Source organism: Coregonus lavaretus (assembly GCF_964263955.1).
Source record: "Coregonus lavaretus genome assembly, chromosome: 7".
Taxonomy (NCBI): Eukaryota; Metazoa; Chordata; class Actinopteri; order Salmoniformes; family Salmonidae; genus Coregonus; species Coregonus lavaretus.
This window is the reverse complement of record NC_139994.1, coordinates 15,283,880-15,298,149: the sequence shown is the minus strand read 5'-3', so window position 1 is coordinate 15,298,149 and position 14,270 is coordinate 15,283,880. Positions and strand designations below refer to the sequence as shown.

The 14,270-nt window shown below is 39.9% G+C and overlaps 1 protein-coding gene across 1 annotated transcript; it reads left to right on the top strand.

Annotated features, from left to right (window-relative positions):
* Nucleotides 1-1,080: 1,080 nt before the first annotated feature.
* Nucleotides 1,081-13,007, top strand: LOC311132144 (uncharacterized protein). Its single transcript, XM_084165364.1, has 14 exons — nt 1,081-1,228; nt 1,577-1,611; nt 4,470-4,516; nt 9,425-9,810; nt 9,972-10,130; nt 10,336-10,401; nt 10,607-10,672; nt 10,878-10,943; nt 11,149-11,214; nt 11,420-11,485; nt 11,691-11,756; nt 11,963-12,028; nt 12,234-12,299; nt 12,505-13,007. The coding sequence occupies exons 1-14, from the start codon at nt 1,184-1,186 to the stop codon at nt 12,592-12,594; spliced, it is 1,290 nt and encodes a 429-aa protein (XP_084021490.1). The 5' UTR covers nt 1,081-1,183; the 3' UTR covers nt 12,595-13,007.
* Nucleotides 13,008-14,270: the final 1,263 nt, after the last annotated feature.

Sequence of the window (14,270 nt, the reverse complement as noted above, 5' to 3'; positions counted from 1 at the left end):
ACAGCCATACCAACTGCAGAAGAAAGGGAATGGAAGGAGCCATTAAACAATGACTAGTATAGATGAGTACAACATATTACATTAAAATTAGATAAAGAAACTAGGCTCGTAATTTAATAATTGTATTGTTATTTACAGATGACATACACGTTGTTATTAAGAAACATTAAAGTTCACATGTTCCAGAGGGCATTTCTGCCAAAAAACGCATTTTGATTTTAAAAAAAAGTTTACGTTCAAATGGATCTCCCGTGAAGTAGGGACGCGTGACATACGCCTAGTTTCCTGAAACAAGTCACATTTGTTTAAACAAGTCAGCCATATCAGCAGTTTTTTTTTTAAAGGCGGTGTAGTGTCGAGTTAAAGTCGCTAGTTATTGCTGTAACAAAGGAGTCCGCTCATACTGAACTTTGATCATAAGGTTTATTCATATCACAAGATTTCAGCATAAGTTTACGGGTGTCATGATCCCCCCCGGAGAGCAGCGTTTCCCAAATTGCAATGGCCGCTCTGCCGTTTTTGTCTCTAGCCTATACTTATAATCTTCCCCAAAATATGGGCTGCTCCCTCTACTGTCCAATCACCTGTCTCCAACGAACAGGGGTGTCACTACAAAATGGCTCCCTCTACTGTCCAATCCCCTGTCTACAACACACAGACCTCTCTGTCCTATGTGGCATCACACTAAAAACCATTCCCTTTGACACTAAATAAACATCCTCTCAAGTTCCACTTAAAACCATTAACAAAGTCATAATCTTAATACACTACAGCGGTAAATGAGGCTGAATGAACTGTTTTGCTGCTAGACAAGGCTCCGCTGATAGCCAGGTGTAGTGGTGGTAAGGATTCACTCCATGGTGCTGAAAAGAAAGATCTGCTGTTGGGACAGCTTTATGTAGGCCCTAACAGTTTATGGGCACCATTTGTCACCGTTATAGTGCAATTAATGTATAATTCAGTGTTGTGTTGTGGCTTTGCTGGCATGCATAAAACATTTGTTTGTCCCACCAAGATTTACATGCTAAAATCGCCACTGCAGGGACTATTCTAGTTTTGGGTCTCAGAACGGCAACGACCGGCCCTGGCGAGGAGGAGCAGCAAAAAGGGAAGGGAAACATTCAGCAGGTAGGAATTTCAGGGGTATAAAATAACAGGTCCTTTGGTTGGAGGACGCAGATCAATGTTTGTATTCAAGAGGAAGACCCTTTTCTGTCAGACTGAACAGGTGAGTCACAAAACGATGTCTCATTTGACAACGTAGAAAAAAAGAACATTTATTGAAATGGAACTAGTGTTGACTAGCCTACTAGTTAGTTCCCAACTCAAATAATTTACTGGATAATTTAAAGATAACCTTGAAGTGGGAATGATATAATTGACTCAACAACCAAAAACACATGAACCATAAAATCTGTAGTTATTTCTGGTTGTTTACTAAAGTTAGCTGGGTAACTAATTGATCCTGCTTTGTAGTCTGCTTTGTAGTACACCCCTCTGTTCCTTCAAGACAAATTGGTATGTCATGACAACATAATATGTTTATCCGTATTTGCATGTTTGTTTTATGCTACAGTACACATCGGCTGTTGACAACACATACATAATGAGGTAAAGGGACATTTGATGTTGCCAGTATTTTAAAATGTAAAGCTACAGTCTGGTTGCCTGAATTTAATTCCGCTGATTTTATCTATCGGTATGCTGGACAATAGAACGAGTCAAAATTCACCCAAAGCTGAAAAACTGCCAAATAACGTTGGCTAAGCTGGAACACTAGCGCGAGGTCACAGCAAATAAATTGAAACGAACCTTTGCTGAGCCTCTTCTGACTGATGCTTAGAATTCCACTTCCCCTAAATGGCATCAAAATATGTATCCCTTTTTTTATTTTACCACTACAATCTGTTTTTAGGACGAAACTGAAAAAGAACAACTTGTGTAGAAAGTAATCTGCGTAATGAGGAAGTAGGGAAAAAATGAAAACTTATATTTCTGGTCTAGTGATCAATGACAACCGAGCTCGCTGCCCAGATTTACATAATTACAAAGAAGAGATTCTCCTAATGAAAATGGTGTCCGACCTGAAAATATCTAAACATACACATTGTGAGATATTTGGCGAAATAGACAGACATGTCCGTGTAGAATTTCCCCATAGGGAAACAATGGCCATCCTCAAGAGTTCCAACAGTAATGTGTAATTTCTGACATTTGAAAGGCTAGCGTTTGATGACAGCAGAGCTCGCTGCCCAACCTTAAATCACTACAAAGAGGACATTCTCCTGATTAAAATGGTGTCCGACTTCAAAATCAAAATATACCCTATAGGAAACAATAATAACATGCCATTTAGCAGACGCTTTTATCCAAAGCGACTTAGTCATGCGTGCATAAATTGTTTTGTGTTTATGGGTGGTTCCGGGGATCGAACCCACTACCTTGGCTTTACAAGCGCCGTGCTCTACCAGCTGAGCTACAGAGGACCGCAATGGGATGACCTCAGAGTTCCATAAGTAGAAGTTTTCACTACCAGCAAACTATGCTACCTACATTTAACGTAACATCATTAGAAATAATAGGTTATCCTGAATGAAATAGTGTAGAACTTCAAAACATCAAAATACATCCATTTTGAGTTATTCAGCTTACTTGTTAAAAAAAAACACTGTATAGCCTCAAAACATGGTTAAAACTATACTTTTTGTACCATGGATGGTCAGTCCTTCCATCCATAACTTTCTTTGCGGTTAAGAGCGTTGGACCAGTAACCCAAAGGTCGCTGGTTCGAATCCCCGAGCCGATTCTGTCGATATGCCCTTGAGCAAGGCACTTAACCTAATTGTTCCTGTAAGTCGCTCTGGATAAGAATGTTTGCTAAATAAAATAACTGTATAAACATTTTAGTGGTTACATTTCTCCAGCCCTATCCCAAAACAGTGTCGGGAGTCCACTTTGTTATTGTTTCAACTGCTGATTGGCGTTTTAAGGGGGTGTGACTTTGGCAGATAATGTTACCCATCTTAAGAAAGATTTTTAAATATAATTAACTAAATAATAATAATAATAATAATAATCATAATCATAATAATCATCATAATAATTTAAAAAAGTTACCTGAGGTAAGCCTATAGATAGGGTTAACGCGGGCCGGTCTCATTGCCAACCATTGCGAAGTTGGCATTGTGATGCAGAACAATAGGCTGGGAATAGAACGTTCAGAAGGCGAGTTGGTGCCACGGTGCTCAATACAACTCATAGGGACTGGCAGGGTGTAAAAATGCCCTAAAATAAGGCCTGTTTTTTCGCGATTACTTCAAAACTACGGCAAGCAGCTGGGACATATGGTAATATTATGAAACTGGCTCAATGCAATGAGCTAGTTTTTATCAGAACAAAGCATTGATAAAAATATCATGTGTCCAGCCGACTATAGGTCCATACTTTACATTAGTGTGGAGAAGAAACCCAAGTGGGCGTGACGTTTGGCTTCAGTGATGTGGATGGGTAGTCAAAAATTATGCTGCATTCATAACCAAGTGGGAAAGTGGAAATTACCAGTTGTTAAGTCATAAATACCATTTGGATGCATTCACATGCTTTGAACTCATAGAGAAACGCTGATTTAGCTAATGGCCAACAAGCTGTGTCAACCATGAACTAGAAGTACAGTTGTCATGTTTGTAAACAAATTGTAGTGTTTAAAAAAAGTAATAATTTATTTTTTATAAATGTTGTTTTGTTACATTTAACTGCCGAAAATGCTTTTATCAAGGTAATTTCCTTAGTAGGCAACGTCAGAGGTCAGCATTTGGAAGAAGTCGTTTTTTTTCAAAATTCAAACAAATTCAAACAAACCCCCTGGAGACATTTGAAACCCCACCTCTTTAAGGAACACCTGGGATAGGATAAAGTAATCATTCTAATCCCCTCCTTACCCCCCCCCCCCTCCCCCAAAAATAAATAATAATCATTATAATAATTATAATAATTATAATAATTGTAAAGTGGTTATAAGGTGAATGCACCAATTTGTAAGTCGCTCTGGATAAGAGCGTCTGCTAAATGACGTAAATGTAAAATGTAAACTACACATGGAATTTTAGAAAACGTGTTGCCTTCCATGTCGTAAATTGAGGAAGTATCCCCAAGTAAAGGTTGGTCGAAAATTATCTGCGCTGCGCTTAACATTACCTACCTAATAATGCCTATCAGCCAGCTGGAACAGTAAAAATGTCCTGACTAGGCAATATTTTTTATAGATAATCGAGCCCCATCCATCAGTTGCTTTTCTAATAAGTGTTTGGTGGTCGATTTTCTTTTTCTTTTTATAATTTGTATTTTATAGAATGCCAGATTGTAGCTTTAAGTTTCATTACAATTAAGTGTTTTTATGGCTGGCCTGGTACTGTATGACAAAATGCTATTGTTCCATATTGTCTAATCATTTGTTTTTTCCTCTCAAACAGCACAAGGGGGATTATTGTGAATGCTTTCCTACAATGTCAGACTGAAGGTAGTACTGCCTATTCATACCAAAAGCCATCTTAGTCTAATGATCTTTGTAATTGTGAAAGGTGATAAGTTACACATAAGATGTTTGTTGTTCATACTTCAGAGAAAGATTGTTCCAACATTATCCAATGATCAATAGTTTTCACACTTTGAATTTTCTCTGGATATTTCTTCTTGACCTAACCAGTACATATTTACTGCCCACGAAGGGCAATTTGAGTGAAGCTTAAATTTGTTTTATAAAAACACACAACATAAAACCATATGATACAACATACAGTGGTAGGTAGCTTAGTGGTTAAGAGCTGCCGATGTGCCCTTGAGCAAGGCACTTAACCCTAATTGCTCATGTAAGTCGCTCTGGATAAGAGCATCTGCTAAATGACTAAAATGTAAAATGTATTCACACCTCTTGACTTTTTCCACAGTTTGTTGTGTTAAAAAGTGGTATTCAAATGGATTTCATTGTCATTTTTTGTCAACGATCTACACAAAATACTCTGTAATGAAAGAGCTTTATACACCTGGATTGCACAATATTTGCCAATTATTATTTTAAAAGTTCTTCAAGCTCTGTCAAGTTGGTTGTTGATCATTGCTAGACAGCCATTTTCAAGTCTTTCCATAGATTTACAAGCTGTTTTAAGTGAAAACTGTAACTAGGCCACTCAGGAACATTCAATGTCGTATTGGTAAGCAACGGCAGTATAGATTTGGCCTTGTTTTTTGGGGGTTATTGTCCTGCTGAAAGGTGACTTTATGTACCATTGTCTGTTGGAAAGCAGACAGAACCAGGTTTTTCTCTACGACTATTTTGCCTGTGCTTAGCTCTATTCTGTTTTATTTAATTTAAAAAAAACTCACTAGTCCTTGCTGATGACAAGCATACCTATAACATGATGCAGCCACCACCATGCTTGAAAATATGAAGAGTGGTACTCAGTGATGTGTTGTATTGGATTTGCCCCAAACATAATGCTTTCTGTAAAGGCTTCCTTCATTTCAATCTGTCATTTAGGTTCATATTGTGGAGTAACTACAATGTTGTTGATCAATCCTCAGTTTTCTCCTATCAAAGCCATTAAACTCTGTAACTGTTTTACAATCACCATTGGTCTCATGGTGAAATCCCTGAGCGGGTTCCTTCCTCTCCAGCAACTGAGTTAGGAAGTACTCCTGTATTTTTATAGTGACTGGGTGTATTGATACAACATCTACCAATTGGTGACCTTCTTTGGAAGGCATTGGAAAACCTCCATGTTCTTTGTGGTTGAATCTGTGCTTGAAATTCAATACTCAACTGAGGGACCTTACAGATAACTGTATGTATGGGGTAGAGAGATGGGGTAGTCATTCAAAAATCATGTTAATCACTATTATTGCACAAAATGAGTCCATGCAACTTAGTATGTGATTTGTTAAGCACATTTTTACTCCTGAACTTTAAAACTTACGGTAAACATAAAATTAATATTAAGTCAATGGGTGTGAATACCTTCTAAGGCACTGTATGTACACTGCTCAAAAAAATTAAGGGAACACTAAAATAACACATCCTAGATCTGAATGAATGAAATAATCTTATTAAATACTTTTTTATTTACATAGTTGAATGTGCTGACAACAAAATCACACAAAAATTATCAATGGAAATCAAATGTATCAACCCATGGAGGTCTGGATTTGGAGTCACCCTCAAAATTAAAGTGGAAAACCACACTACAGGCTGATCCAACTTTGATGTAATGTCCTTAAAACAAGTCAAAATGAGGCTCAGTAGTGTGTGTGGCCTCCACGTGCCTGTATGACCTCCCTACAACGCCTGGGCATGCTCCTGATGAGGTGGCGGATGGTCTCCTGAGGGATCTCCTCCCAGACCTGGACTAAAGCATCCGCCAACTCCTGGACAGTCTGTGGTGCAACGTGGCGTTGGTGGATGGAGCGAGACATGATGGCCCAGATGTGCTCAATTGGATTCAGGTCTGGGGAATGGGCGGGCCAGTCCATAGCATCAATGCCTTCCTCTTGCAGGAACTGCTGACACACTCCAGCCACATGAGGTCTAGCATTGTCTTGCATTAGGAGGAACCCAGGGCCAACCGCACCAGCATATGGTCTCACAAGGGGTCTGAGGATCTCATCTCGGTACCTAATGGCAGTCAGGCTACCTCTGGCGAGCACATCGAGGGCTGTGCGGCCCCCCAAAGAAATGCCACCCCACACCATGACTGACCCACTGCCAAACCGGTCATGCTGGAGGATGTTGCAGGCAGCAGAACGTTCTCCACGCCGTCTCCAGACTCTGTCATGTCTGTCACATGTGCTCAGTGTGAACCTGCTTTCATCCGTGAAGAGCACAGGGCGCCAGTGGCGAATTTGCCAATCTTGGTGTTCTCTGGCAAATGCCAAACGTCCTGCACGGTGTTGGGCTGTAAGCACAACCCCCACCTGTGGATGTCGGGCCCTCATACCACCTTCATGGAGTCTGTTTCTGACCGTTTGAGCAGACACATGCACATTTGTGGCCTGCTGGAGGTCATTTTGCAGGGCTCTGGCAGTGCTCCTCCTGCTCCTCCTTGCACAAAGGCGGAGGTAGCAGTCCTGCTGCTGGGTTGTTGCCCTCCTACGGCCTCCTCCATGTCTCCTGATGTACTGGCCTGTCTCCTGGTAGTGCCTCCATGCTCTGGACACTACGCTGACAGACACAGCAAACCTTCTTGCCACAGCTCGCATTGAAGTTCCATCCTGGATGAGCTGCACTACCTGAGCCACTTGTGTGGGTTGTAGACTCCGTCTCATGCTACCACTAGAGTGAAAGCACCGCCAGCATTCAAAAGTGACCAAAACATCAGCCAGGAAGCATAGGAACTGAGAAGTGGTCTGTGGTCACCACCTGCAAAACCAGTCCTTTATTGGGGGTGTCTTGCTAATTGCCTATAATTTCCACCTGTTGTCTATTCCATTTGCACAACAGCATGTGACATTTATTGTCAATCAGTGTTGCTTCGTAAGTGGACAGTTTGATTTCACAGAAGTGTGATTGACTTGGAATTACATTGTGTTGTTTAAGTGTTCCCTTTATTTTTTTGAGCAGTGTATATACATATAGCCTAGAATAAGTGCAAGTACAATACGATAAGAAGTGCAAATATGCAAGTTGTTCGAGTGCGCCTGTTTTGCACACTGGACTGTTTGACGCATTTCTGCGTAACTCTGTATTCCGGAATAAAACTCTGTATTCTGTGATTTACCCTCCTGCGCCTGACTCCTTCAAATCACCCATCACAATGTATGTGGACACACCTTCAAATGAGTGGATTCAGCTATTTCAGCCACACCTGTTGCTGACAGGTGAATAAAATCAGGCACACTGCCATGCAATCTCCATAGACAAACATTGGCAGTAGAATGGCCCGTACTGAAGAGCTCAGTGACTTTCAATGTGGCACGTCATATGATGCCACTTTTCCAACAAGTCAGTTCGTCAAATTTCTGCCCTGCTAAAGCTGCCACGGTCAACTGTAAGTGCTGTTATTGTGAAGTGGAAACATCTAGGAGCAACAACGGCTCAGCCGGTGTGTGGTAGGTCACACAAGCTCACAGAACGTGACCGCTGAGTGCTGTAGCGCGTAGAGCGTACAAATCGCCAGTCCTCGGTTGCAACACTCACTACCGAGTTCCAAACTGCCTCTGGAAGCAACGTCAGCACAATAACTGTTCGTTGGGAGCTTCATGAAATGGGTTTCCATGGCCGAGCGGCCGCACACAAGCCTAAGTACACCATGCACAATGCCAAGCGTCAGCTGGAGTAGTGTAAAGCTCGTCGCCATTGGACTCTGGAGCAGTGGAAACGTGTTCTCTGGACTGATGAATCATGCTTCACCATCTGGCAGTCTGTCAGACAAATCTGGGTTTGGCAGCTGCCAGGAGAACGCTACCTGCATAATGCCAACTGTAAAGTTTGGTGGATGAGGAATAATGGTCTGGGGCTGTTTTTCATTGTTCGGGCGAGGCCCCTTAGTTCCAGTGAAGGGAAATCTTAACGGTACAGCATACAATGTCATTCTAGACGATTCTGTGCTTCCAACATTAAGGCAACCGTTTGGGGAAGGCCCTTTCCTGTTTCAGCATGACAATGCCCCCGTGCACAAAGCGAGGTCCATACAGAAATGATTTATCGAGATTGGTGTGGAAGAACTTGACTGGCCTGCATAGAGCCCTGACCTCAACCACATTCAACACCTTTGGGATTAATTGGAACTCCGACTTTGAGCCAGGCCTAATCACCCAGCATCAGTACCCGACCTCACTAATGCTCTTACATTTACATTTACATTTTGGTCATTTAGCAGACGCTCTTATCCAGAGCGACTTACAGTTAGCGCATACATTATTTTATCGAACTCACTACCCTGGCGTTGCAAACGCCATGCTCTACCAACTGAGCTACATCCCTGCCGGCCATTCCCTCCCCTACCCTGGACGACGCTGGGCCAATTGTGCGCCGCCCCATGGGTCTAGCAAGTCCCCGCAGCAATGTTCCAACTTCTAGTGGAAAGCCTTCCCAGAAGAGTGGAGGCTGTTATAGCAGCAAAGGAGGGACCAACTCCATATTAATGCCCATGATTTTGGAATGAGATGTTCGACGAGCAGGTGTCCACATACTTTTGGCAATGTAGTGTGTGTCCTTGAGGATTAATGAGACTTGAGCTATAGCATTCTTCAGCCTGGGTCAACGTAGTCTATGAGCTGCTTTTGGTTGGAATTTGTGGAGTGAGATTGCTATTATGTTTGTTGTTCAGGCTTCTGAGAAATTGTCACGATATTGCTCTTGTTGTAGATAAGTGAAATAACATGCATATGACATATATTACATTTTGTACTAATGTTGCCCTTTTGTGTTTTCAAGGTGGTGGCCTTAGATGTGTTTCAGACAAAGTGACAGCACATTGTAATGAAAGCATTTCACTTGACGACAAAAAGGGGTACAAGTTGAAGATCGGGCACCAAGATAACACTGTTTACAAAGGAAACAAGAAAGAAATTGAAGAGTTGAGCAAATTCTACCTTAAAGAGGAAGTGAAGATGGTAGTGATTGGTGTAATAGATGATGTTGATGAGTGTGAGGCAGAGAGTGGGCAACTGTTGATTTTGGTAGGTGAGGACTGGAAGGTGTATGCTTACGAGACAGAGTGTCTTCATCTGGTTGCAAATAGTATGCAAGATCTGTTTGCGTCACAGCTGAAGTACCCAGGAATCAAAACCTTCTACCGTGGCCAGTGTTTTGCAGACATGGTAAGATCAAAACTGTTTAGCGATGTATGTAACTACCTTATAATGAAGTTTCAAGAGGGACGTTTTGAGACAATTGAAATTATTAGAAAGTAGAGGTTTAGCGGCTAAACCACAAAGGGCAGGCCACCAAGGTAAAAACTGTTTAAACTCCACTTTTTCAGACAACAGAAGAATGGTCTAAAGTTGAACGTGACAGTGATGAGATTCAGAAAAAAAAGGATGAACATAAGTGTTTCCTGAAGTCAATGGAAGAAGAATTTCTGAAAAACCTTGACATCATCCAACGCAAATTACCAACGCAGATGATGCAGAACAAAAAGGTTCATTTTTGTATCATTTTCTATTAGTAATACTTTGCTCCTTAATTGTACATATTTGTATAAATGCGTTATTAGTTTCAATCAAGCATAAACAACAATGAAAAGGTTATATTCAGGCCATATTCAATGTGACAAGCTCTACTTAGACATTATTTTATAATTCTTATGGATTCATTCCTCATACGGGCAAATGTTTTCTCAACAGAGGCCAGTGAAAAACCTTGACATCATCCAACGCAAATTACCAACGCAGATGATGCAGAACAAAAAGGTTCATTTTTGTATCATTTTCTATTAGTAATACTTTGCTCCTTAATTGTACATCTTTTTATAAATGTGTTATTAGTTTCAATCAAGCATAAACAACAATGAAAAGGTTATATTCAGGCCATATTCAATGTGACAAGCTCTACTTAGACATTATTTTATAATTCTTATGGATTCATTCCTCATACGGGCAAATGTTTTCTCAACAGAGGCCAGTGAAAAACCTTGACATCATCCAACGCAAATTACCAACGCAGATGATGCAGAACAAAAAGGTTCATTTTTGTATCATTTTCTATTAGTAATACTTTGCTCCTTAATTGTACATCTTTTTATAAATGTGTTATTAGTTTCAATCAAGCATAAACAACAATGAAAAGGTTATATTCAGGCCATATTCAATGTGACAAGCTCTACTTAGACATTATTTTATAATTCTTATGGATTCATTCCTCATACGGGCAAATGTTTTCTCAACAGAGGCCAGTGAAAAACCTTGACATCATCCAACGCAAATTACCAACGCAGATGATGCAGAACAAAAAGGTTCATTTTTGTATCATTTTCTATTAGTAATACTTTGCTCCTTAATTGTACATCTTTTTATAAATGTGTTATTAGTTTCAATCAAGCATAAACAACAATGAAAAGGTTATATTCAGGCCATATTCAATGTGACAAGCTCTACTTAGACATTATTTTATAATTCTTATGGATTCATTCCTCATACGGGCAAATGTTTTCTCAACAGAGGCCAGTGAAAAACCTTGACATCATCCAACGCAAATTACCAACGCAGATGATGCAGAACAAAAAGGTTCATTTTTGTATCATTTTCTATTAGTAATACTTTGCTCCTTAATTGTACATCTTTTTATAAATGTGTTATTAGTTTCAATCAAGCATAAACAACAATGAAAAGGTTATATTCAGGCCATATTCAATGTGACAAGCTCTACTTAGACATTATTTTATAATTCTTATGGATTCATTCCTCATACGGGCAAATGTTTTCTCAACAGAGGCCAGTGAAAAGCCTTGACATCATCCAACGCAAATTACCAACGCAGATGATGCAGAACAAAAAGGTTCATTTTTGTATCATTTTCTATTAGTAATACTTTGCTCCTTAATTGTACATCTTTTTATAAATGTGTTATTAGTTTCAATCAAGCATAAACAACAATGAAAAGGTTATATTCAGGCCATATTCAATGTGACAAGCTCTACTTAGACATTATTTTATAATTCTTATGGATTCATTCCTCATACGGGCAAATGTTTTCTCAACAGAGGCCAATGAAAAACCTTGACATCATCCAACGCAAATTACTAACGCAGATGATGCAGAACAAAAAGGTTCATTTTTGTATCATTTTCTATTAGTAATACTTTGCTCCTTAATTGTACATCTTTTTTATAAATGTGTTATTAGTTTCAATCAAGCATAAACAACAATGAAAAGGTTATATTCAGGCCATATTCAATGTGACAAGCTCTACTTAGACATTATTTTATAATTCTTATGGATTCATTCCTCATACGGGCAAATGTTTTCTCAACAGAGGCCAGTGAAAAACCTTGACATCATCCAACGCAAATTACCAACGCAGATGATGCAGAACAAAAAGGTTCATTTTTGTATCATTTTCTATTAGTAATACTTTGCTCCTTAATTGTACATATTTTTATAAATGTGTTATTAGTTTCAATCAAGCATAAACAACAATGAAAAGGTTATATTCAGGCCATATTCAATGTGACAAGCTCTACTTAGACATTATTTTATAATTCTTATGGATTCATTCCTCATACGGGCAAATGTTTTCTCAACAGAGGCCAGTGAAAAACCTTGACATCATCCAACGCAAATTACTAACGCAGATGATGCAGAAAAAAAAGGTTCATTTTTGTATCATTTTCTATTAGTAATACTTTGCTCCTTAATTGTACATCTTTTTATAAATGTGTTATTAGTTTCAATCAAGCATAAACAACAATGAAAAGGTTATATTCAGGCCATATTCAATGTGACAAGCTCTACTTAGACATTATTTTATAATTCTTATGGATTCATTCCTCATACGGGCAAATATTTTCTCAACAGAGGCCAGTGAATTGGTGTGAAAAAGCTACAGTAGAAGACCCCAAAAAGAAGCTGCGTTCTAATTGTAATCGTCTGTGTTTAACCTATTAATAATAATAATAATATGCCATTTAGCAGACGCTTTTATCCAAAGCGACTTACAGTCATGCGTTCATACATTTTTATGTATGGGTGATCCCGGGGAGCGAACCCACTACCTTGGCGTTACAAGCGCCGTGCTCTACCAGCTGAGCTACAGAGGATAGGTGTTCCCTATGACACTGATGTTTGTCTATTGCACTCTTCATGCACCTTTTGCACATATTTATATTGCACATTATATACAGGTGCAGCTCAATAAATTAGAATATTGTGGAAAAGTTAAGTAATTTCAATAATTCAATTGACAAAGTGAAACTCATATATATCGTGGATTAATTACACAAAACGTGAAATAGTTCAAGCCTCTATTTGTTTTAATCTTGATGATTACGGTTTACAGCTCATGAAAACCCCAGTATCTCAGAAAATTAGAATATGACATAAGTCCAGTGAAAAAAGGAAATGTAATACAGATGTCAGCCTTCTGAAAAGTATGTTCTTGTACATGCAGTCAGTACTTGGTTGGGGCTCCTTTTGCATGAATCACTGCATCTATGTGGCGTGGCATGGAGTCGAACAGCTTGTGGCACTGCTGAGGTGTTATGGAAGCCCAGGTTGCTTCGATAGCGGCCTTCAGCTCATCTGCATTGTTGGGTCTCGTGTCTCTCATCTTCCTCTTGACAATACCCCATAAATTCTCTATGGGGTTCAGATCAGGCGAGTTTGCTGGCCAATCAAGCACAGTAATCCCATGGTCTTTGAACCAGGTATTGGTACCTTTGGTAGTGTGGGCAGGTGCCAAGTCCTGCTGGAAAATAAAATCAGCATCTCCATAAAGCTTGTCAGCAGAAGGAATGGTTGAGAAACAAGATTCTCTGGTCTGATGAAACCAAGATTGAACTCTTTGGCCTGAATGCCAAGCGTCACGTCTGGAGGAAACCTGGCACCATCCCTACGGTGAAGCATGGTGGTGGCAGCATCATGCTGTGGGTATGTTTTTCAGTGGCAGGGACTGGGAGACTAGTCAGGATCGAGGAAAGATGTACAGAGAGATCCTTGATGAAGACCTGCTCCAGAGCGCTCAGGACGTCAGACTGGGACGAAGGTTCATCTTCCAACAGGACAATGACCCTAAGCACACAGCCAAGACAATGCAGGAGTGGCTTCGGGACAAGTCTCTGAATGTCCTTGATTGACCCAGACAGAGCCCGGACTTGAACCCGATACAACATCTCTGGAGAGACCTGAAAATAGCTTTGCAGTGACACTCCCCATCCAACCTGACAGAATTTGAGAGGATCTGCAGAGAAGAATTGGAGAAACTCCCCAAATACAGGTGTGCCAAGCTTGTAGCGTTATACCCAAGAAGACTTGAGGCTGTAATCGCTGCCAAAGGTGCTTCAACTAAGTACTGAGTAAAGGGTCTGAATACTTATGTAAATGTGATATTTCAGTTTTTTATCTAAAAACCTGTTTTTGCTTTGTCATTATGGGGTATTGTGTGTAGATTGAGGGGGGGAAACTATTTAATAAATTTTAGAATAAGGCTGTAACTTAACAAAATGTGGAAAAAGTCAAGGTGTCTGAATACTTTCCGAATGCACTGTAAGGCTTTGCATTTAGGCCAAAAAGTGTATTCCTTTGCTGTGTTTTTTTTTGGAGTATTACTTTAGTGCCTTTTTGGA